Source organism: Rhipicephalus microplus, unplaced genomic scaffold (assembly GCF_043290135.1).
Source record: "Rhipicephalus microplus isolate Deutch F79 unplaced genomic scaffold, USDA_Rmic scaffold_212, whole genome shotgun sequence".
Classification (NCBI taxonomy): Eukaryota; Metazoa; Arthropoda; class Arachnida; order Ixodida; family Ixodidae; genus Rhipicephalus; species Rhipicephalus microplus.
This window is the reverse complement of record NW_027464783.1, coordinates 59492-81515: the sequence shown is the minus strand read 5'-3', so window position 1 is coordinate 81515 and position 22024 is coordinate 59492. Positions and strand designations below refer to the sequence as shown.

Genomic DNA, 22024 nt, shown 5'->3' with positions numbered 1-22024 from the left:
TTGTTTTTCATTCCAGATCAGAACGATGTGTACAAGTTGAACCTTACTATTGGGATATCAAATGTGCCGGGATAAATCACTATACGCTAGGTTATCTCCATCACGACGCCTACATTTGAAAAAGAAAATAGAATAACTTATCGCAGGTGATTAGCGAACAGCTCATTCATGGTCATCGTCTCGCTACCACTACCACAAAACCATAGCGCCACTCTTACGTCCACTGCAAGACACTCGCCTCTCCCAACGATCTCCTATGCGTGCTATCTTCCTTAGGAGCCAAATCTGGTGTAGTTAGCAAGCAGCTTTGACGTTATATTTAGACCCGACTTTTCAAACGTTGGCAGGAGTAGGGGATGTGGAACGTGTGATAAGGCTCCATCGGACATATTTCCCCCCTGGGTGTACCCAGGAAGCATATCAGCCAGGATATCAGCAGCGCACGAAATACTGCAACACTATTAAACGCAGCAGCACAAGCACATGTGAGGATAATTTAAGGAATCCATCCTTAAGCACATAGTTCACATGAGCTCATATGAATTTAGAACATTGACCCGCAGGTCACGGGATCGAAGCCTGGCTGTCGTGGCTGCATTTTCAAAGGAGGCGAAAATTTTGCAGGCTCGTGTGCCCAGATTCGGGTGCACGTTAAAGAAACCCAGGTGGTCGAAACTTCCGCAGCCCTTCATTGCAGCGTGGTTTTGGGACATGAAGCTTTACATATTCAATAATTCATGAATTTTAAACATGCGCTTGTTTTTAAACACGCTTGTCTCAAACGCGATCATGCGTTCACGTGTGGTTTGCCTTAGATGTGAATTACAAACGAACTTCCAAAAATACCCTGTTCACATTTAACTGGATTGAGTGAACTGGTTGTCACTGTTTTATCATTTATTTGTCCTAGGAGCTGGTGTGTGTCGTTGCGTGATCAGACAGATTGAATGTCTCTTGTGTGGCTCTTATAGGGATACTTACGTTGTTTCGCACGTTTGCGTCATGTATCGAGTAAACCACACGAACTTGCTACATGTACATGAAAACGTTGCCTAACGACGACAACATGGCCTATAGTTTTACAAAGGGCCCTTTTCAAGAGCTGACCTTTCTAGAACAAAGTTTTGCTAAGGAACGCGAAGCGTAAAGATGTAACAGAAACAAGCTGGACACCGATTCGCCTGTGTAGTAGATTCATTTGGGATTTAAACAGGAACACTCAAGTCAACAAAAATGCCAAGGAAAGCAGAAATACTTGAAGACAACATACATGCGCCCTAAGTTTGATTTATTATTTTTTCTCATGAATAACATTCTAAAATAACCACATGGAGTGGGGGAATTGTTAGTATTAGGCCGGCTGCACAATGCCTGAATACTGTATCGCAACTATAAACATCGTCACAACGGCGCTACTCTACATCCAAAACTTCATCCCAAACTGTGTTCGCGTTCATCAGTTGTGCGCTCACTCACGTAACCAGAACAATTTTTCGTTAATAACGTTGACACATACAAACTTTCGCTCAATAAACTGTAATAATTAAAATCAGGTATAACGTTTCGCTGAAGCTGGAAACTATTCACAAAAGGTATTCTAAACAAATCGTATAAAACAACGGTACAAAGGCGTAATGCTGCTAAAACACCAAAACGCGTCATGCACAGACGCTTGCGCTCAAACAACGCTAAATAAGCGTTCCGAAGCTCTTTCCAGCGAGCGCATTGATTGAAGCGTCGTAAATCTGCGACAGGCCAGTTTGTCGCAATGCACGAAAAATCAGTCTATTTCAGCTGCCGTAGACTTCGACGCGACGTTCGTGTCACTCATTCCCGTCTCGTGCATCTTCGAGATCAGGAACCGCCTCTTCCGCATGGGCGACAGAGGGACCACCGACAGCGTTATCTCGGGCTTGCCGGAGCTCAGGAGCTGATCGACGTTTGACCGCGACAAGCCCTCCAGCGGTGTGCCGTCGATCTCGAATAGCACGTCGCCCGGAAAGACCATCTTCTTGTTGGCACTGATCACGTCGGCGTACTGTAAGTGAAGGGGACTCCTTTATAACGGCGGCAGCTTTAGATGTCCTGTGGAATGCTGGAAGTGACCACCGGCGTGAACAGCAGTAGGCCAAAAACCGTCATCACAACCACGGCTTTACAGGTTTATATGTGTCGTATTAATGATACCCCTATGATGACACATAACATAGGGTCACATAATCACAGCCTCAAATGGTATCTCCTTTTGTTCAATGGAGGGCCGATAATGGAGGCACTAGTAAAACTACGTGGTCACGGAAAGCTTCCAATTCCTCTAACCTTGAAGGTAATTCAGAGCCACGCTGGGTACTGAAAGCTTTCGGGAAATATGTGGGCGTAGGGGGTCAGTGCAATACATTGTTAATAAGAGAAGATGGCTGTCACCCCCAAGCTTCATTAGGCATGTATATAAGAAAACTTGCCATTTCGAAGAAGCAAACACCTGCGAAGCACAATTGTGTATTCGGCATGTAACTCAATACCTCTGAGATTCAATGAAGACAACGTTGGTATAACAACTGGCAAGCTGTAGCCTGCAATAACTCAGAGACAGGGTTGTCAGGGTTGTCTCTGAGTTATTGCAGGCTATAGCCTGAGCACAAGTCTGAGCACAAGTCTTTCTGCGATATTCAAGTTTCTCCAGAGCTGCGTTCTTACCGCAAAAAAAATGTTTTTATTACTTTCTCAACAATGACCAACATTGATTTGTCACTATAAAAACTGATGAATTCTGCAAATTTCTGAACATTAGTTGTCAATTAGCCAAGACTTCGTCAACACTAGTTGGTGATATTCTCATGAGAGCACTTACAATAGTTCAATTATGTCAAATTATTTATCAATATATCTCTATTACAGAAAGTGGGCACAAGCAACCCATGAAAACAGCGTCGTAGAAATGGGGTGATTAAAAGATTAAGCCTAGTCTTTTAAGTTAATTAATCAGTCAGGCTCCCTCTGAAAAGGCCATGAGAAGATTGTAACAGACAATGAACCCCAGAGCGCTACAGGTAATTTTCTATTACCAATAATTCCTTACGTTGCGACAACACTCAAGTTGTTTTTACATTCGATTAATTGATTGATATGTGGAATTTAACATCCTAAAACTAGCAAATGATTATAAGAGACGCCGTAGTGGAAGGCTCCGGAAATTTCTACCACTTTGGGTTCTTTAACGTGCACCCAAGTCTGAGCACACGAGCCTACAACATTTCCTCCTCCATCGGAAATGCAGCCGCCGCAGCCGGGATTCGATCCCGCAACCTGCGGGTCAGCAGCCGAGTACCTTAGCCACTAGACCTTTTTTGTTTCCGTTTTTTTTACACTCAGCCATCTCTAAAATGCGGTAATCACATGCAAAACAGAAAATCAGAACCAGTTAACCCACAGGAGTGAACGTGCATTACAATGTAACGCGTCATGAATTTTGCCTTTCTTCACCGGGCCTGCACTTGCGAGCTCATTTGTTAATGATAGACAAAAAAAAAGTTATTGCAGCTGCAGCCCTTCGGTGCATGCAGAATCCTCCCACAAAAAAGTCACGACGACTGCAAAAAAAGTAACCTAATACAAACGCACCTGTAAGAGCTGTGTTTGTCGCTGGCTTTGGCAAGTATAACACCAAAAAAGCCATTCTGCTCGACCACACACTCTCCATCGATGTGTGTTTACGCTTTCATAACGCTTAATCCCTGTCCTGAATAACGACAGTGAATGCATCCGCTGGAAGCGCGAACGTGCATGACCTCTTGACCTCTGGCTTCGGTATTGCGGATTTGGCTTAAGCAAATATCGCAATGCCACGCAGAAATAATAGCTTGAAAGCACGATAATATCATTAGATTCCTTTAGGAAATTAGAATATTACTGTATGGCATTACCGTCCCGCGTCTCTCTCGCTTTTTCTGTTTTATCTGCTCCCAATTCCAGCAACATTCGTTCCCTGAACGGTGAGTACCTCGCAAAAAATGGGTTGGCTAAAAGGCAACATTGAGGCGGCACAACTGCGCAGACATTTTCGAAAATTTTCTTACGTGGCAATCGATTTGTGAAGCTATATAAATTTGATAGAAAGGTCGATCCTTCGACTTTTACTCAAAAAGTTTTTGTGATTGACCGTGACATGCATGACACACTGCGACGAAAGCTTAAAGTGTTCCACACCTAACATTGAGTCGAGGAAAAAGTATTCTCTCGGAGAGATTGCGGTTTCGATTCTTTCCTATACTAGTGCGTGGCGTGTTATGAAGTAATTGAACTTGAAGCGGACCACGGAAATTTTTCGGTGAACGCCTTTCTCAATAGAGAGCTCACGCAGAAATCACACTATAGTTCATGCATTGCGTTGAAAAGTTATTAATTAGGGCTAGAGGTACATCATTACACGAGGTGGTTATAGCACGTAGAATCAGTGTTAAGGAGAAGCACGCAAAGGAATACTGGTTATATCTGTCTCCCTTGTCTTATCGCTTATGTACTCCACGATTGCCGGCTACCATGCGGAAGCGTTATATTAAACGACCAGCTTTAGCCTCACAACGTCACTGCTATTCCTGCCATGATATATCGTCTTTTCCAAGTATATAATTGATTTCGGTGATATATGGGATTTAACGTTCCAAAACCACCATATGATTATGGGAGACGCCGTAGTGGAGGGCTCCGGAAATTTCAACCATCTGGCGTTATTTAACGTGCACCCAAATCTGAGCACACGGGCCTACAACATTTACGCCTCCATCGGAAATGCAGTCGCCGCAGCCAGGATTCGATCCCGCGGGTCGGCAGCCGAGTACCTTCGCGGTGGGGCTTTTGCAAGTATATAAGAAGGAGAAGACGCAGCATAAATGAAGGAACTCGCAGCACGAGCATGGACTAAAGACACATCCTCATTGTCCCTTTGCTTGCGATTCGTCTTATTTGGTGCCGTTCTCCCAATTTACAAATTCGTGGCCAACTAGCCCAACTAACTACACTTGTGGTGTAGGTATGTGTTTGTCGCTTCGTGGCACATAATCCTGTGTTCACTGATTATACCACCTGGCTTGGGATATACATTTCTTGAATTCTGATAAAATAGGCGTTGAAGTACCGTTGCGCTTGAATATAGCATAGCACAACGTTGCTTATTTCAATAAAGGGCAAGGATACTTCAACACATACCCAGTGAGCGCAACGACACGAAACCATATTCGATGTGATATGTAACCACTGAATCTCACCAGCAACAAGAAGCACTTAGATGACTGCTTCAGTTTGTCATCTGCGACGTCAACGTCGAGAAGGCCGATGCCGTACGGCTTAGTGCCAATGCAGGTCAACTTGGTGGCCTTGACGACGGCGGACTCGAGCGGTATGCCACGCATAGTGCTCAGCATGTCTCGGCGGCTCACAAGCAGCCGGTACGGACTCGAAGACATCACCGACAGCACCATCTGGTCACCGGCGCTGCTGATCATCTTCTTGATGCGAGGCAACGGTGCGTCCACGACCGCGACGCCGTTCACTTGCAAGATGAAGTCCAGCGGCAAAACCTTGGACATGTCAGCAGGCGAGCCCTTGGTCACAGACTAAAAGTCGGTGCAGAAGGAGTTCCAGCCATTACTAAAGCGAAATAGGTCAAATGCTGAATGTCTGACCAGACTTAGCCATTGCAGCACGTATCAAAAGACAGGCGCTTGCGCGCTCCTGCGGCTAAGTCTTGTGAAGCCTTTAAAATCGGTCGTCGGTGGTATCGGCGCATCAGGTATTACCAAGGATGCAATAAATCACGACACATAACAATGTCACTTCATGACGTCATGGCGTCACATATAAATTTTCGACGTAGTCTTGTCGCTACCATCACATACCTGACGTCATCACATGACAATTAGTTGTTCAAAGGTGGACGGACCATTCACGGAAGCAGTAATGAACCAGGTGAGATGCAGAAACCTTGCAATGCCTCCTATTCCGGCGGGAATGCAACGCTAAGTTATATGCAGAAACATCGCATAACGAGGGGGAGTTGGCTAATTACAATGACTGAGAAAAATAAAGATGCCGTGCACCTTTGAATGGTCTTTGGCGAATCTGTAAATGAATTTCCCAGACTGGCGTCGTTGTTTATATGTTCGCAAACTAACCAACGCCTGGCCCTCCCCGCCACCAGACGCTCCTTAAAGAGGCGCTGCGACAATTTTTTAGATATAAAAAATAGCTTTATTATAAGCGCGCAATGCTTTACCAATGACATGCCGCCAAAATTTTAAAATTCGTCAAGGGCGAGTGGAGATATACGTATTAGACACTCGTTTCCACCACTTTTTCTCTCATCATGCCAGTGAGCGTGCTCAAAACTACGCAGGAAAGGGTATAACAAAGGGGTAAGATGATTCGTCACAGCGTCTGAGTGGTTCGTGACATTGAGTGTTTTTTTCCCCTTCAAACCACGCGCGGCTCAGCGAGTTCGCGAGTGCGCGCGCGGACACGAGGCTGCATTTAGCGGCGGCCAAAAAAAAAAAAAAAACGACGCCCTCGACGCTCAAATGAGCGAACCGCCAGGGTTTGGTGGTGCACGGCGCATACATATTGTCACGTATTGCAAGAGGGTGACACAAACAATAGCTTTATTAAAGGGCGAACTTGTGCCCAGAAAAATAGGTAAATAACTGAGTCCGCTAAAGCGTTCCACACTAGCGTCTCTCTCGAACACCTTTTTTCACAACCCGTCGATCAGGCCACCGTCGCGAGCCCAAGCACGAGGAGCAATGACTCGCGTTGCTACAGCGCGCGCAGGTGCGCTACGTTGTAGACGCTTGCATAGCGTCTCGCTGGTTCTCCTGGTAGTTGTAGACGCTTGCATAGCGTCGCGCTGGTTCTCCTGGTAGAAGGCAGTCTCTGCGGCATTACTCCCCCTCCGAAATACGCATCGTCCCGATGCGCGGTTGGGGGAAGTACGCAAGGGGGAATGCTTCAGCATCTCTCGAAGTAGGGCTTCATGCGGGCTACATGTACGACCTCTGCATGGTTTTGACGTCTTGAGCGCTCTTGTCCTTCAGGAATAACTTCATAAGTTATGTCACTGAGTTGGCGGATGACCTTATATGGACCAAAGTAGCGTCGAAGAAGTTTCTCTGACAGCCCACGGTGGCGTATTGGTGTCCACACCCACACTTGATCGCCTGGCTGATATTTGACTTCTCTGCGGCGCAGGTTGTAGTAGCTCGCGTCCCTACATTGTTGTTGACGTATTCGATGTCGCGCTAGTTGGCGCGCTTCTTCAGCTCTTTGTAGGAATTCTTCAACGTCAGATGGCTCATAATTGTCGTTATCGACAGGGAGCATAGCGTCGAGTGTTGTAGTCACCATACGGCCATAGACCAGCTCAAATGGAGGAATGCGGGTGGTCTCCTGTACTGCCGTATTGTAGGCGAACGTTGCATAAGGTAGGATTTCGTCCCACGTCTTATGCTCTATGTCCACGTACATCGACAACATATCCGCTATGGTGCGGTTTAGGCGTTCCGTCAACCCGTTCGTTTGGGGATGATACGCAGTACTTTTTCTATGAGTGGTATTAGTCATATTCATCAGGCACTGCATCAACTCCGATGTGAATGCTGTTCCGCGATCGGTGATAACTACCATCGGGGCGCCATGTCGCAGAACTATGTTGTGAACGAAGAACTTGGCAACTTCCGCAGCCGTTCCTCGTTCCAGGCAGCCAGTTTCTGCGTACCGCGTTAAATAGTCGGTTGCGACAATAATCCACCTCTTTCCTGAGGATGACATTGGAAACGGCCCGAGAAGATCCATTCCAATTTGCTGAAAAGGAGTCTCAGGTGGGTCTATGGGCTGGAGCAGGCCGGCAGTTTTCAGAGGTGGTGTTTTGCGCCTTTGACATTCGCGGCATGTCTTCACATAATGCTGTACCGATGCTAACAGCTTGGGCCAGTAATATTTCAGATGAATTCTGGCGAATGTCCGGCTGACACCTAAGTGACCCGAGCACGGTTCATCATGGCAAGCGTGTAATATTTCACGTCTCATGACTTGCGGCACAACGAGTAAGAACTTTTCTTTGTTGCTTCTGAAGTTCCTTTTGTAGAGTACATTATCACGGAGGCAGAACGACGATAATGTTCTCCTAAATACACGTGGAACTTGGGAGTCGTGCCCTTCGAGGAATTTTATCAATGGGAGCAGTTCTGTGTCGGATCGTTGCTGCTCGGCGATATCTGAAGCCTTCACAACACAAAGGAACGGAAAGTCGTCCTCTTCCGAAGAGGTAGAGTCCAGTGGCGAGCGTGATAAGCAATCAGCATCGCTGTGTTTTCTTCCCGACCTATATACAACTGTAATATCGTATTCTTGGAGCCTGAGGCTCCATCTCGCAAGTCGTCCCGACGGGTCTTTTAAGCTCGCCAGCCAGCAAAGTGAATGGTGGTCGCTGACGGCGCGGAACGGCCTGCCGTAGAGATATGGCCTGAACTTGCTAATCGCCCATATAACTGCCAAGCACTCTTTTTCCGTTGCAGAATAGTTCTTTTCAGCTTTTGACAGGGTGCGACTGGCATAGGCTATGACTTTCTCTTCTCCATTTTGCCATTGAGCTAATACCGCGCCGAGACCAAGATTACTTGCGTCTGTATGGACTTCCGTGTCCGCAGTTTCATCAAAATGTGCGAGGATCGGTGGGGCTTGTAAACGGTTCTTTAGTTCCTCGAAAGCTCTCTCTTGTTCCTTATGCCAAACGAATGATTCTTCCTCTTTTGTGAGTCTGGTCAGAGGTTCAGCAATTTTCGAGAAATTTTCTATAAATCGTCTGTAGTAAGCGCACAAGCCCAGAAATCGACGCACCTCCTTCTTGTCTCTCGGCTTGGGGAATCGCGCAACGGCCGCAGTTTTGTCCGGATCCGGGCCAACACCTTCAGCGCTGATCACATGACCGAGAAAACGAAGCTTTTCATATCCAAACTGACACTTTTCCGGTTTAATAGTCAAGCCGGCCGACTGGATGGCGTGAAGCACTGAACGTAGTCGTTCTATATGCTGTTCAAAGGTTGCAGAAAATACCACAACATCGTCCAAGTATACTAAACATGACTGCCATTTGAGACCCGATAGAACACTGTCCATCATGCGCTGGAATGTCGCCGGCGCACAACAAAGGCCGAATGGGAGTGCTTTAAATTCGTACAAGCCGTCCGGAGTTACGAAAGCCGTCTTTTCGCGGTCTCTTTCATCCACTTCAATTTGCCAATACCCGCTTTTTAAATCTAATGACGAGAAATATCTGGCATGCCGTAGGCGATCTAATGTATCATCGATACGTGGCAAGGGGTATACGTCGCGCTTGGTCACGCTGTTCAGTTTCCGGTAGTCAACGCAGAATCTCAACGTGTTGTCCTTTTTCCTCACAAGCACTACTGGCGATGCCCACGGACTGTTGGATGGTTGGATGACATCATCCTCCAGCATCTCTTGCACTTGACCCTTTATGACCTCTCGTTCTTTGGGTGAAACTCTGTACGGGTTTTGATGAACAGGTCTTGTTTGCTCGTCAGTTATTATTCGGTGTTTAACGATCTGCGTGCGACGTACTTTTGACGAGGTGGAGAAACACTCTGAGAAGTCTCTTATGAGGTCCTGTATGATTTGCCTTTCGGCTGATGATAGACTTCTATTTATTGAAACCGCAGCTCCGACATCATCCGTACTTCCCGAAGCAGGTGGTGCTGACGTGAGGCCACACAAATCTGTCGCTGCAGTAAAGCTGTGCAGAAAGGCAATGGCAGTGTCTTTTGCAACATGCTGTATTGCATTTCCGAAGTTTGTGAGCAACACACTGGCGCACCCATCACGTAATTGAATGATGCCCCGGGCTACACAAATACCTTTCTTTAGTAGCAGCTCGACGTTGCTATCCGCTATGCCTTCGGAATCGGCAAATGTGTCATTTCTGACGCCAACCAGCACGCTGCATCGTGGTGGCACGGTTATGTCTTCGTCGATAACCCGCAATGCAGTGCTCTCTACCTCCTTCTCGTCTATGGCCAGCTTCGTCGAGAAGGAAACGCTAGAATTTTGTAGGTTGATTATGGCACCGTTCGCTAGCAAGAAATCCATCCCGTGTTCACCCTCTTGCAATACGTGACAATATTGGTATACGATAACACTTGTAGAGTGAAGAGGGAGTGGTTTCTAGCTGACTTTGATAAATATTTGTAAACTTTGGGCCACGTGCTACGCTATAACGTTTGGCTTGTGCGGTCCCGGTAGCCCCAACTATTGATCCAGACCACTTTTTTGACCATGCATGCTCAAAAAGTGTCGCAGGACACCTTTGGTACGCAGCCGAGACTCACATCTATGTAGGTGAAGTTCGCTTCTTCTCCCTTGATGCGCTGCAGCGAGAAACCGAAGCTCCAGAACTTCAGGTACTTCTTCTTCCGGTAGAGCATGAGATCCACCTTATCGGCAGCGGTGGTTTCTTTAGCGTCAGCACCTGCTACGAAAAGAGCCCACGTTCAAGATCATCATTGGGCAGAGCGATGTCAGACGCGGCCGTAGCAGAGCGGGAACGACGTGAGCTGAATTGTTTGTGCCAGATGAGGAGTCCTGAACTTACACCCAAGCTATCTACACGAATTTACCGTTGTCTCATGCAGTTTTGTGTCATAGAAGAGCGATTTTATGATTTACATGTGGGGTTTAACGTCCCTAAACGACCATATGATTATGAGAGACGCCGTAGTGGAGGGCTCCAAAAATTTGGACCACCTGGGGTTCTTTAACGTGCACCCAAATCTGAGCACACGGGCCTACAACATTTCCGCTTCCATCGGAAATGCAGCCGCCCCAGCCGGGATTCGATCCCGCGACCTGTGGGTCAGCAGCCAAGTACCTTAGTCACTACACCACCACGGCGGGGCAGATGAGTGAAATACAAGCCAAGTTACAGTGCTAAATCAAATTAGGGCTCTCATTTCTGTTAATAATGGTGCCATTGATTTCGGCCTCATATTGCCACACATAATGTGAAGCCAAGTCATTTTTTTGCATCAACACAATTGCGGGAACGAGGCTCTACTCTCGAGTTATCACTTACTAACAATTTTTCAGAATATTCAATTTTGTTTCTCCACAATTAATATTTAATCTGTCATCGCCTCGCATAATTAAAGACTGTAGCATAAAAATTGTATGCGCAGACCATCACCACTTTGAATCCTGAGCACCGCTTCGTTTTAACGCATACCTGTGTGTTCTAGCTTGTATTTCAGCATTATATTTAAGCACCGACGTTACCATAAAGAGAGAACATTCCTACACTGAACATATGGGGAAGAAGTGTTCGCAACAGCCTTAGGAAAATGGCGGGAGGTGTTATTTTAAAAGTGTGAACCAAAAGAAAAGCTCTTCGAAGGGAGTGGAGAATCAGTTGCATTACCCAAGTGGCTATGGCAGAGTGTCTTACGTCGACTTACTGCTCAGAGCTGCAGTTTTGCTAATGGACATCGGAGAGTTCCCTTGATAGTCGATGACGGTGGAACTCTGCGCACTGGTCTCCATGAAGGAATCGGACACCTTGAACGCCTTGGTCGACTTTACCTGGATGGAATCAGCGTTGTGATTGAGCGACAAAATTTTTAATGATGCGGAGAAGAAAAATAGGGGATGGCGCAGGCATCAGACTTTGGTATTTATTCTGCGTGGTAGTCAAGTATTAGGTATGAGCCCTCCAAAGTTTTATTTTTTTTTTTGCAATGCCACAATTTGGACTTGTTTTTACGATATCATGCACTTGAAAAAATAGCACTAATTCGACAACGGTGCAAGAAGAACACATACGCTGCTCAAATAATATCTCATATTGTCGCCCAACCACAATCATATTCAACAGCTTTCACTTGCATGCTTCCACTGAGCAGCCATCTTAACTGTGCAATGCTCGTATGAGAACCATATTTTTCGTCTGTCCAGATGTTCTGTACCTGCGTGTATGTTCTTCGTCGGAGAAGGTAATAAAAACCCAGTCTTCGGCTTGCATTCTTGTCTAAGAATGTATAGCTTCCAGAATAAATGAATGCAGTCAGCTTCACAATAACCTGTCATTGTCCATTGGTGGCAAAAGTATTGTGGTAGAACGCTTGTGGATGCAAGTGTGATATGCGGCTACCACGCCGGAATTTTTGAAGTTGTCAGAATTCAAGAAAGTTCCCGCATACTCTCATTTTAACCCACCATAAAAAATTCCAAATAAGCTGATGTTTAGCATTACCTATGTATTACAATTATATCATGATTGTGTCGTGTAAAACTACGACATAATGTACTTTGTTACTTCATAGTAACTGGCTCGTTCAAGTACTATAGGTTTATTATTTATAAACTTAAAATGTTAATTTCAGGCTTTTGCGCATATGACAGTGAGATGTTACACGAAATCTTAGAGTGAACTAGGCATTCTAATATCAGTGGAAGGCGAAAAGAATCTTGACAGATGCAAAATAGATTTCCACAATTGTAATTCCTCTAACCTTTCTCAGTCTAGCCCGTTAAAGTTTTCTGAACTTCATCTTTTCTACTGCCTCAGCGATCGACCCTCCTTTGACCGTGCATTGATTTTCTGATGACGTCATTATATGAATCGTAGTGTCGTCATGATGATATAATATTGCCGCTCATCTACATGCGGCGCTATGGTGGCGTAACAAGTCGACGTCACCAAACAGCCATCTTTTAACATGTGACATTTCCGTGACATTTCCGTCGCTCTTGTGGACTCCTACAGTAGTTACATTTCAGAAGGCATCTAAGACTTTCACCTTGATTACAAGATGCTGTTCAATATCTCTTGCTCGCGAGCACTAAGAAACGCGAACGTACCTTGAGCATGAGTTTCTTGAAACTAGGCGAAGCGTAGCAGAGCAGCGGTTTCTGGCTTTCCGGGCTGACGTCGGTCATCTCCTCCAACAGCTGATGCTTGCGCTTGTCCTCGGGGTCACCCGTCTTGCCTTCTTTCTCGGCGTCACTGTTCATGAGTTCGGCGATGCTCGCTATGTCGCACAAGTCGGTTTTGACAAACAGCATCTTCCAGTCGAACTGGTCGAAGAAGGGGTGCGTCTTCAAGTCACTGTAGTTTCGCGAGCCGAGCCGTTCCACGGGATTTTTCTTGAGCAGCCGGTAGGTCATGTCCTTAGCTGGCGTGGTCGCCGAGTGCGGGTGCTCTTCGGCCCTCGGCCATTTCAGCGGCGACGTGATGATGCGCTCGCGAAGAAGCTGCTTCGACTTGCCTCGGAAAGGCACCCGGCCCGTCATGAGCTTGTACATGACGATACCGGAGGACCACCAGTCGGCAGCACGGCCTGCGCGAAATACAGTGCAGGGGCGCCTTCTACGGTTCAATATCACAATGGTGGAGCCTATGTTCATCCCACTGCAGACTGAAGACCTGATTGGTATGTGGGTTCAACGTCCCAACACCACCATATTACGAGAGGCGCCGTAGTGGAGGGCTCCGAAAACGTGCACACAAATCTTAGCACACGGGCCTACAACATTTTCGCCTCCGTGGGAAATGCAGCCGGGATTTGATCCCACGACCTGCGGGTCAGCAGTCGATTACCTTAGCCACTAGACCACTGCGGCGGGGCCAGACTGATGACCTCTCACGTGTTTCAATTTTACTATTAATAATGATTTGGGTAAGGCTAACGTCCTGAAACCGTGATATGATTAGAAGAAACGCCGTAGTGGAGGGCCCCGGAGCCCTCCACTACGGTTTTGTGATTGCCACGGCCATGTTATTTCCGCAAACTTATTAATCTCACCTGCCTATATAAATGCCTGCCTCTCCTTTGTGCCCTTGACTGCTTTTGCAATTTAATCTGTTACTCCGTTTGTTAAGGTTACACCTGTCATGCTTGTCACGCTAATCCGTTTAGGTTACACCTGTCACGCTAATCCGTTTGTTAAGGTTACACCTGTCATGCTTCATTCATAAAGTTGAACCCTCTCTCTAAGTCTTCCCATTCATGTCCCACAGTTCAACGCCGGGGCGTAACAGGCAGCTGTTACACACCCTTCTGTCAACGAAAGCTCTCAGGAGGAAGCTACTTGTCGAACACGCAAGCATGAAGTGCCAGTTATTGTGCATATTCGGCACTACGCAAAAACCGAAATCATGCTCCTCTAATATTAGAAAGGCAGCGAAATACTACGTAATAACGCCGTTCGTGACGTTCTAATGAATATTCATTGGCACACATTGAAAATATTTGTTCGTGTTAGTGTATGGCACGTACCGTACGGTCTTCTTTTCAGAATTTCAGGAGCCATGTATGGTATGGTGCCGGCCGACTCGCCATCGTGAAACTCGAAAGGGGTTCTCCGAAAGTAGCCTCTCAGGAGGCGCTTGGCGACTGCGATATTATACAAAAGTACACACTGCGAGTGAATTTGTCTCGTGTACCAAGATATCGTAGATGTGAAGCAATTTAATGGATGGCGCACACATGCTCTTAGCGACAATCCGTTATACCGAAAACCTTAAACTGCCGAAACATCTACAGGACTGCCACGTTAACTTGTCTCGAGCGCGAAAAACGTTCTCATTGCTATATTGTTCACTCCATTAATTAGGCTGTATTGAAGCCAGTGAAGGCCAAGCAAGAACACTTCATTGTGGAGATCGATAACTCGTTAAAGGGCCAGTCAACAAGCTTGGGCGTTTTTCACACAGTCCAAACAAATGCGCGCATCTTTCGTATGCCTGAAGAACCTCCTTCCACGCGCAGTGACGTCAGCTCGGCGATTGGCGATGTTGAATTCATTAGTGTTTGTGGAGACCTGCTTTACACCAATCGACAAGCTGCGTCACGTCACAGATCGCCGAGGTGACGTCACTGCTCGTGGAAGGACGTTGGTCACGCTCAAGCTAGATTCACACGCGAGGAAAAAATCCCGCTGCTCTGCGGACCAAATAGTCACGTGATTAGCTTAATCCGGCGCAGCAGCAGAGACGTCGCACGCACACAGCCGGAGCTACGCTCGCGAAATTCTCGTGCATACTCTCGACTCCTAGGCTTACGCAGCGTGCTTAAGCGACCAAAAACCACTCGCCTCTTGCTCTGTCATGCAAAACGCATTCAATCGTCGCCGCAAAACTAAAACACGTGGTTTTAAAAGCGATAGTCTTTCTTGGGGACCTTCAACGCAAAAACTTTGGTCTGTCTGTCTGTACAATTGTCTGTTCGTCCATACTTACCGCGAATTTGGTATTCTAAACAGCACCAGCCTATACCCCAAACGACCAACCCCATCCGCAGCGCCCACCAATGTTGCTCAAGATTCAGCGTTCATACGTGCGCAATTGTCAATTAAAAAGCAATTATTGCGCATATCTGAGGCACCGTAACAACACGTATATATTCTGCTTGTGCGCCTTTCACTAGAAAAGGCATACATAAGTAATTCTGCGGGCCGTAGTGTTTATTACGCTGCTCTGACCATACAACGCTTGCACGAAGAAGCGAGTGTGTCCAACGCTTTGGTAAAACGACACGGTGGTGGCACCTGCCCATCCCCTTGCGTTCTACACCTTATCACCTCAGAGACGGGCGCGCACGCCCGCCTCAGCACACGCCCGTCTCAAAACCATGAGCTTTGTTTTAAAAAAAAAAACAACTGCCAGATGGGGCTCATGTCTCACGCGTGACGTGACCTGATTGGCTCGTTCGCCTCCGCTGCACGCTCGAGGCACTAACGCAGCACCTCCGGAATACAATTCACCAATTTTCTTGCGCATAACATCAAATAAATGTTTTGTTCACTATCTCCACCCGCAGCACTATCGTCTTTGGACGACATTTGTAGATTACATGCAGATACGGGGCCATTTTTTTTAAGATGGCTGCCTGCTTTCTCGCCATGCCAATCCGACCAATGTTGACAGATTTGACGCTGAATCCTCTCGACCGAGAGCAGACGACCGTCAAACGGAGGGATCGAAATAGCGGTGACACATTTCCATCCATGCCGCGAGCCGAGAAGGCCGGATTAGGCGAGGACGGCACATTATGATTGAATTGAATTGGATAAACTTTTATTGGCACATTATGATGACGCGCACGTTACGTGATGCGCCGTCCGCTGCGAAAATTCCTCCTCTGTTCCCTCGTGTGAATTAACCTTAAGGAAAGATGCGCGAGCTTTGGGGGGGGGGGGGGAGTGGGAGCCTGTTGACTGGCCCTTTGGGATAACAGATATAGGTGACAGCTTTTTTAGCTTTTGGTGCCAGTATCGTTGCTGGCTTATGCTAGCAAGCAAAATAATTGTAAAATGCGTATCGGCAAATTTTCAACACTTACAAGTAAATAAATAAGCGCAAACAACATACTGATGAAAGACTTGACATGTTGACTGTAGATGCTGCTGTCTATTTCCTTTCCCGTTTTTCGTCGCATGCAGCTTACAGCGAATACTTCATTACGAACCGACTCAACCAGGAGTGCTGCTACACAGTCGCAGTTGCATACATTGTGACCGCGACAGTCAGGCATTGTAAATATACAGGATCCCTACGTCATGAGGACTGAGTAGGAAGCTTCAGATAGATGTCGCTAGTACTTCGTACTAGTGAGGATTGATAATGGAGTAGTTACCGAGTAAGAGCGTCCAAGAAAAAGAAATTAGAACATGTATTGAGTTCGACGAAGCGCTCTTCGACCTAAGCACACAATCAGCTAATGCGAGAATACAACCATTTTGTCAAGTATTCATGCAATTATTAAAAAAAAACATATTGCACTTACAGTGACCATTGCAGACCTTAACTGTGTCGAAGTCGATGACTTTCACACGACCGCCAGGCAATATAAGCATGCTGGAAAAGATGAGTGTTTCACCAAGCCCTAAATTAGAGCTGTTTGGCATGGCTGTTACATTATTAGCAGGAACGTTGCTCCGCAGGAAGTAAAATACCGCATTGCATTTGCGTACGAAAATCTGGCCTACCACAGCGATTTTAATATTTCCAAACATTGATCGTAATTAGAATTTGTGCATCACATCACGGTTCCCATGTAGCATGAGAGCATGACATTAAAAGCACACCAGCGTAACTGAGGTGCGAGATTGTAGAATATTCCTTCGTGGTGAGCTCCAGCCGCGCGCTGCACTGCTGGAGCCAATCACGGGGGCCATCCTATACGCCCTGCGAGTCCGCTTGGCCACTCACTTGGACACCTTGATATCCCGGTGGAGAAACCCGCGTAAGTGCATGTGCTCCATCGCGAGAATCAGTTGTGCCATGATGATGCGCGACGAATCGATGTCCAAGTACTCCTCTTTTGTTACCACCCGCATCAGATCCAGGCCAGCGATGTACTCCATGACGGTCACGTACGCCTCCTGTCCCGCCGCAATGTTGATACTCAGATAAAATTGCGACTGAAGTGAAGACATGTCTGATCGAGAACGAAAAGAAAACGTGCTTTAAAGAGAAGCTGGGCAGCTATTACTTTTTAGGGGAAGGGGGGACATCCCTAGCAGCAATGGTAATGCGGGTTGCTAAGCATTTCCGTTGAAAGCTTGTGTTTGCAGAGCTGCCGCAAAAGCCCTACCAAAGCTGCTCAATAATTGTTTTGGCAGCTGCCGTCATGGCAAAACGTCTTTCCAGCAAAGCGCAAATAGAATGAAATACTTGAAAACTAACTGAAGTACTTCAACTGTAAGTTGGAAAAGAAATCTCTCATTAAACTGAGAAAAAGTTCAAATTTATGCTGTTACGTTCCGATTTTTGGTATTTGTGCTGAAAATGTATGTCCTTTCGGGTTTCGACTGATTATAACTTTCTACAGGATACATTACATAAAGCACGTGACGTGTACACTAGATTAATCTACTAAGTTATGTAATGTGCATTACATCAATTAGTCTGTTACGTAAGGTACATAAGGTATATATCTATAAAATTTCGAGGGGGCGAGTCCTTTCTGCACTCTGTGAACTTTAAAGAGCAGTGCAAAAAATATGAACAAAGAAATCACAAGCACACAGATTGGGTGCACACTGTTCATTACGCTGCTCATCAAAATTCACAGCATGAACCAGACAGCCCGAACAAAAGTTATGTTGCAACACTTCCTGCATCATTACAGAAATATAGTGAAGAGTTAGGCGACCGTCTACACTCACCTTGACACAGAAACAGCAGTAGTATTTGACGAGAAACGGGTTTCTGATGACCGATGCGACAACCTTGTCCATAGCGGCCTGCTTGTGACGGCTGAATCGGTCCATGTTAACGAGCTTCACCGTCACCACGAAGTTTGCAGGTCGGTAGTTGGCCAGGTACACGGCACTACAAGTAGTAAGAGCTCGGTGCTTGTGAACGTTCTGGACTTCAACATAGCAAAAATTTATTGAAGCACCAGGGCAAAAATGCAAAAAAGAACCAACGGTTCCAAGAGCGCGAGAACGTATTACCGTCAACGTTATACATGACTTCTAAAGTTGATCGGCGTAAAACAAATGAATATCGAAATAACACCCACACCCAGTAATGCAGCTGGACTACTTACCATCATGAGCACAGTAAATGTGTTTTCAATCCTTATCGAGGAGGTGGTGGTAGGGTTAAGAAAGGGAAAAACAACCACCTGCTTGTAGTATTAAGCCACAAGAAAATTCTTACCGATTTCCCAGACAAAAAAGCTTAGTTGTCAAAAAATGTGTTCTGGTCCGGGCTGGTTGTCTTCTTTCCCATTCTTACCTACCCTCATGACACTTGGTACAAGTGAAACTAGGGTTACAGAGGAGTAATAGGTTCTGAAGCTCAGACGGTATTCTATGACTAATGTTACAACTGAGTTTCTCCTTCAATCTAGGTGAATAATTTTTAGCATTTGCTTCTCGCAGTTTGAAAAATCGAACTTAGTGCGTACACCTATAATGTGTTCAAAGATTTAAGGTAATAAAACAAAAATATGACAGTTTTGCATGCACACCTACCCAAAACCGCCAGCCCCAAGCATCTTCATGTTCTTGAACTCGCGCATCCGTGGAATAAAAGCAGAGAATGGAAGTGGTTTAGGTGGATTCATCTGCGGAATAAACAACAAAACCATAGCAGTGAATCTAAATAATGGGATGCTACTAACCAACCACAATGCCAAACTGAAGTTGTACAGGCTTGGCATACAAAGGGAACAAAATCAAAGTTCACTTACTTTGCATGTTTGATCATCTACATAATTCCCTCCAAGCGAAGTTACAACAATAAATTGTTGCATTTATGAGCTATACGCAAGGACACAGAGTAAAACATTGGTTCCCTATCTGCACGTTATCCGCAAATGTCGTCGAAATACGATAGTTTTGCGTGTGGAGAGAGTGAACAAAGCATTTATTTTATGTTCTGTGCAGGAAAATGGGTGAAAGGTATTCCGGAGGCGCTGCGTTAGAGGGCCTCGAGCGTGCAGCGGAGGCGAACAAGCGCATCAAGTCACGTCGCACGTGAGACATGAGCGCCATCTGGGAGTTTATTTTGTAAAACAAAGCGTGTTGCCGTGCGCGACCGTCTCATAGGTGATAAGGTGTAGAACGCGAGGCTACAGGTAGGTGCCACCACCATCTCGTCTTAGCAAAGCGTTGGAATCACTCCCCGTTTCGTACAAGCGTTGCATGGTAAGCGCAGTGTGATAAGCGCTACGGTCCTTAGGAATACTTATCTATGCGTTTCATAGTGAGAGATGCATATGCAGAATATATGCGTTTTGTTATGGTGCCCTAGACATGCGCAATATTTGCTTTTTAATTGACAATTGCACAAGCATGAACGCTTAACCTTGAGCAACATCTGTGGTCACTGCGGATGGGGTTGGCCGTTTCAAGTACCCGATGCCGGTAAGAGTGGACAGACAGACAGACAGACAGACAGACAGACAGACAGACAGACAGACAGACAGACAGACAGACAGACAGACAGACAGACAGACAGACAGACAGACAGACAGACAGACCAAAATTTTTGCGTCGAAGGTCCCCAAGAAAGACTAGCGTCTATAAAAGAAAGAGAGCAAGCTGGCAACTGCCATCTGGAGGGGCAGATCATGCAAACATTGGAAGGGCACTTGAGAAGACAGCCGACGTTTGTCTCGTCTTGTTTTCTTATGGTATGTCTCATGTTTAATCGCATTACTTCATTTCACGACGTGTCGCGACTGGAAGTCTATCTTTAGCTGGCATATTTAGCAGATATGTAGGTCGATCGGGAATAAAGTGAAGCTTCATTTCATTTCATTCGTACGCTCTTCCTGAGGATACTTCTAACAGCACTCGCGACTTTTCTAGCCAAAACTCTCCATACTAAATTGCGCAAAAGAATATGCGATAATTGTAGTTACAATACCAAAAATGCGTACCCGCTCAAGCTTGTTGACAATAGCTTCACCGATGGCCATCCAGTCTGTGGTGGGGACCTCGGCAATCTTTTCCAGAGATGTCGCAACCTCGCACACGACGATAATCAGCTTGCGTATGGTGTTCCCGAGTTCTTTCGCAACTTCCGTATTTTTCTTTATACACTGCATAAGGAAAAAAAATGTCCATGATAAATATCGTTGTCTTCCACATATACCTTGACACGCCTATTCAGCGTAATACTATTGGGTGAACCCGATTCTCATATTATGTCTATACCCTCAGCTGCAGTGCACCATGACCAAGTCAAGAAATTTTGATGTATGTATGTATGTATGTATGTATGTATGTATGTATGTATGTGTGTATGTATGTATGTATGTATGTATGTATGTATGTATGTATGTATGTATGTATGTATGTATGTATCTAATTTTCTGTACTGGCAGCGCTATAGCTCTAGGACGGGTTTTTCGCTGTTATAAAGGTTACGTGGCCTTTGTTGAATCTCAGATTTTCAAGTTGTCTATCAATCATTTTCACTATCCTCAATTTTTGTTGTGATCCATAACGGTGAAACAACGTCGCAATTCATCGGTGTATTACTTTCAAGAGCTTCAGCTGTTTACCAGGTTATGAAGACCGACCAGATTCTCGACCATATCGCGGATGTCCTGGTACGTGATGACCTGTTTGTTGAGCTTGAGCAGGCACTCCTGCGCGTGGAGTACTACCTCTTCCTGGCAGAAGTGCGACAGTGGAACGCGCATCAGCGAAACCTTGCTCTCGCGCTTGATGAAGAACTCTAACAGCACGGTGGCCGTCTTTGGAATCTGTAAACGAGCGCAGAGCACTGCGTTAAAGTTGCTTATTTTCAAACTGTGAGTACGTATAGCTAAGGAAACCTTTGCACTGCTGTTTGCCGGGTAGGGACATGTTATGAGGAAACATTTCGGGGAATAGCATTTTAACAGAAGCGCGTGCCGATATCACAGTACGCTCTTGGGCTGTACCTAAGCATGGATTGCATATACGAGAATATACCAGAATATACATCGCTTATTGGCATCTCAAATTTTTATTTAGGAACAAGAACTTTCGCGTACGTGAGCATATTTTTATTCGTTAGTAGGGAGTACAAGAGCTATATCGGTGAATAAATCACTTCTTCGTGCAGGAGGTATGGAATACATCGAGATATATTTTTTTTTGCAAGTGTATTACTGTTTAATATCACAAAGGTGTGCAAGTCAGTGTAATGTTTTTATATTCATGACGATAGCGTTTTTTTTTTGTTGTTGGAATTATTCACTCGTAGCTGCAGTCGTAACTCTAGGATTAATTATGCTTGCTTGCTTGCTCAGCGTGCTACCGAAATGTGCGCTGCAATCAATAAATCTAGAAGGCGCAAAAATGTTGAACAGAATGACAAACGTTGGAATAGAAATCTGCGTTCATGTATTCTCTTCATGCCACTCGTATTTTTTTTGTGTTTATGCGGCACCTATTGCTACGGTAAGAAATGTATGAATCCCTTTATTTCTGTTTTTTTTTTACCGGAAGCTTACAT

At 45.7% G+C, this 22024-nt stretch overlaps 1 protein-coding gene across 1 annotated transcript; it reads right to left on the bottom strand.

Moving 5' to 3' along the window:
- Positions 1-1271: 1271 nt before the first annotated feature.
- Positions 1272-20613, bottom strand: LOC142792330 (uncharacterized). Its single transcript, XM_075885620.1, has 11 exons — positions 20457-20613; positions 19045-19136; positions 18229-18394; positions 17270-17442; positions 16845-16915; positions 14337-14453; positions 12919-13397; positions 11517-11640; positions 10395-10537; positions 5265-5612; positions 1272-2038 (listed from the first exon to the last, which is right to left on the bottom strand). The coding sequence occupies exons 1-11, from the start codon at positions 20493-20495 to the stop codon at positions 1781-1783; spliced, it is 2010 nt and encodes a 669-aa protein (XP_075741735.1). The 5' UTR covers positions 20496-20613; the 3' UTR covers positions 1272-1780.
- Between the last annotated feature and the right edge of the window lie 1411 nt (positions 20614-22024).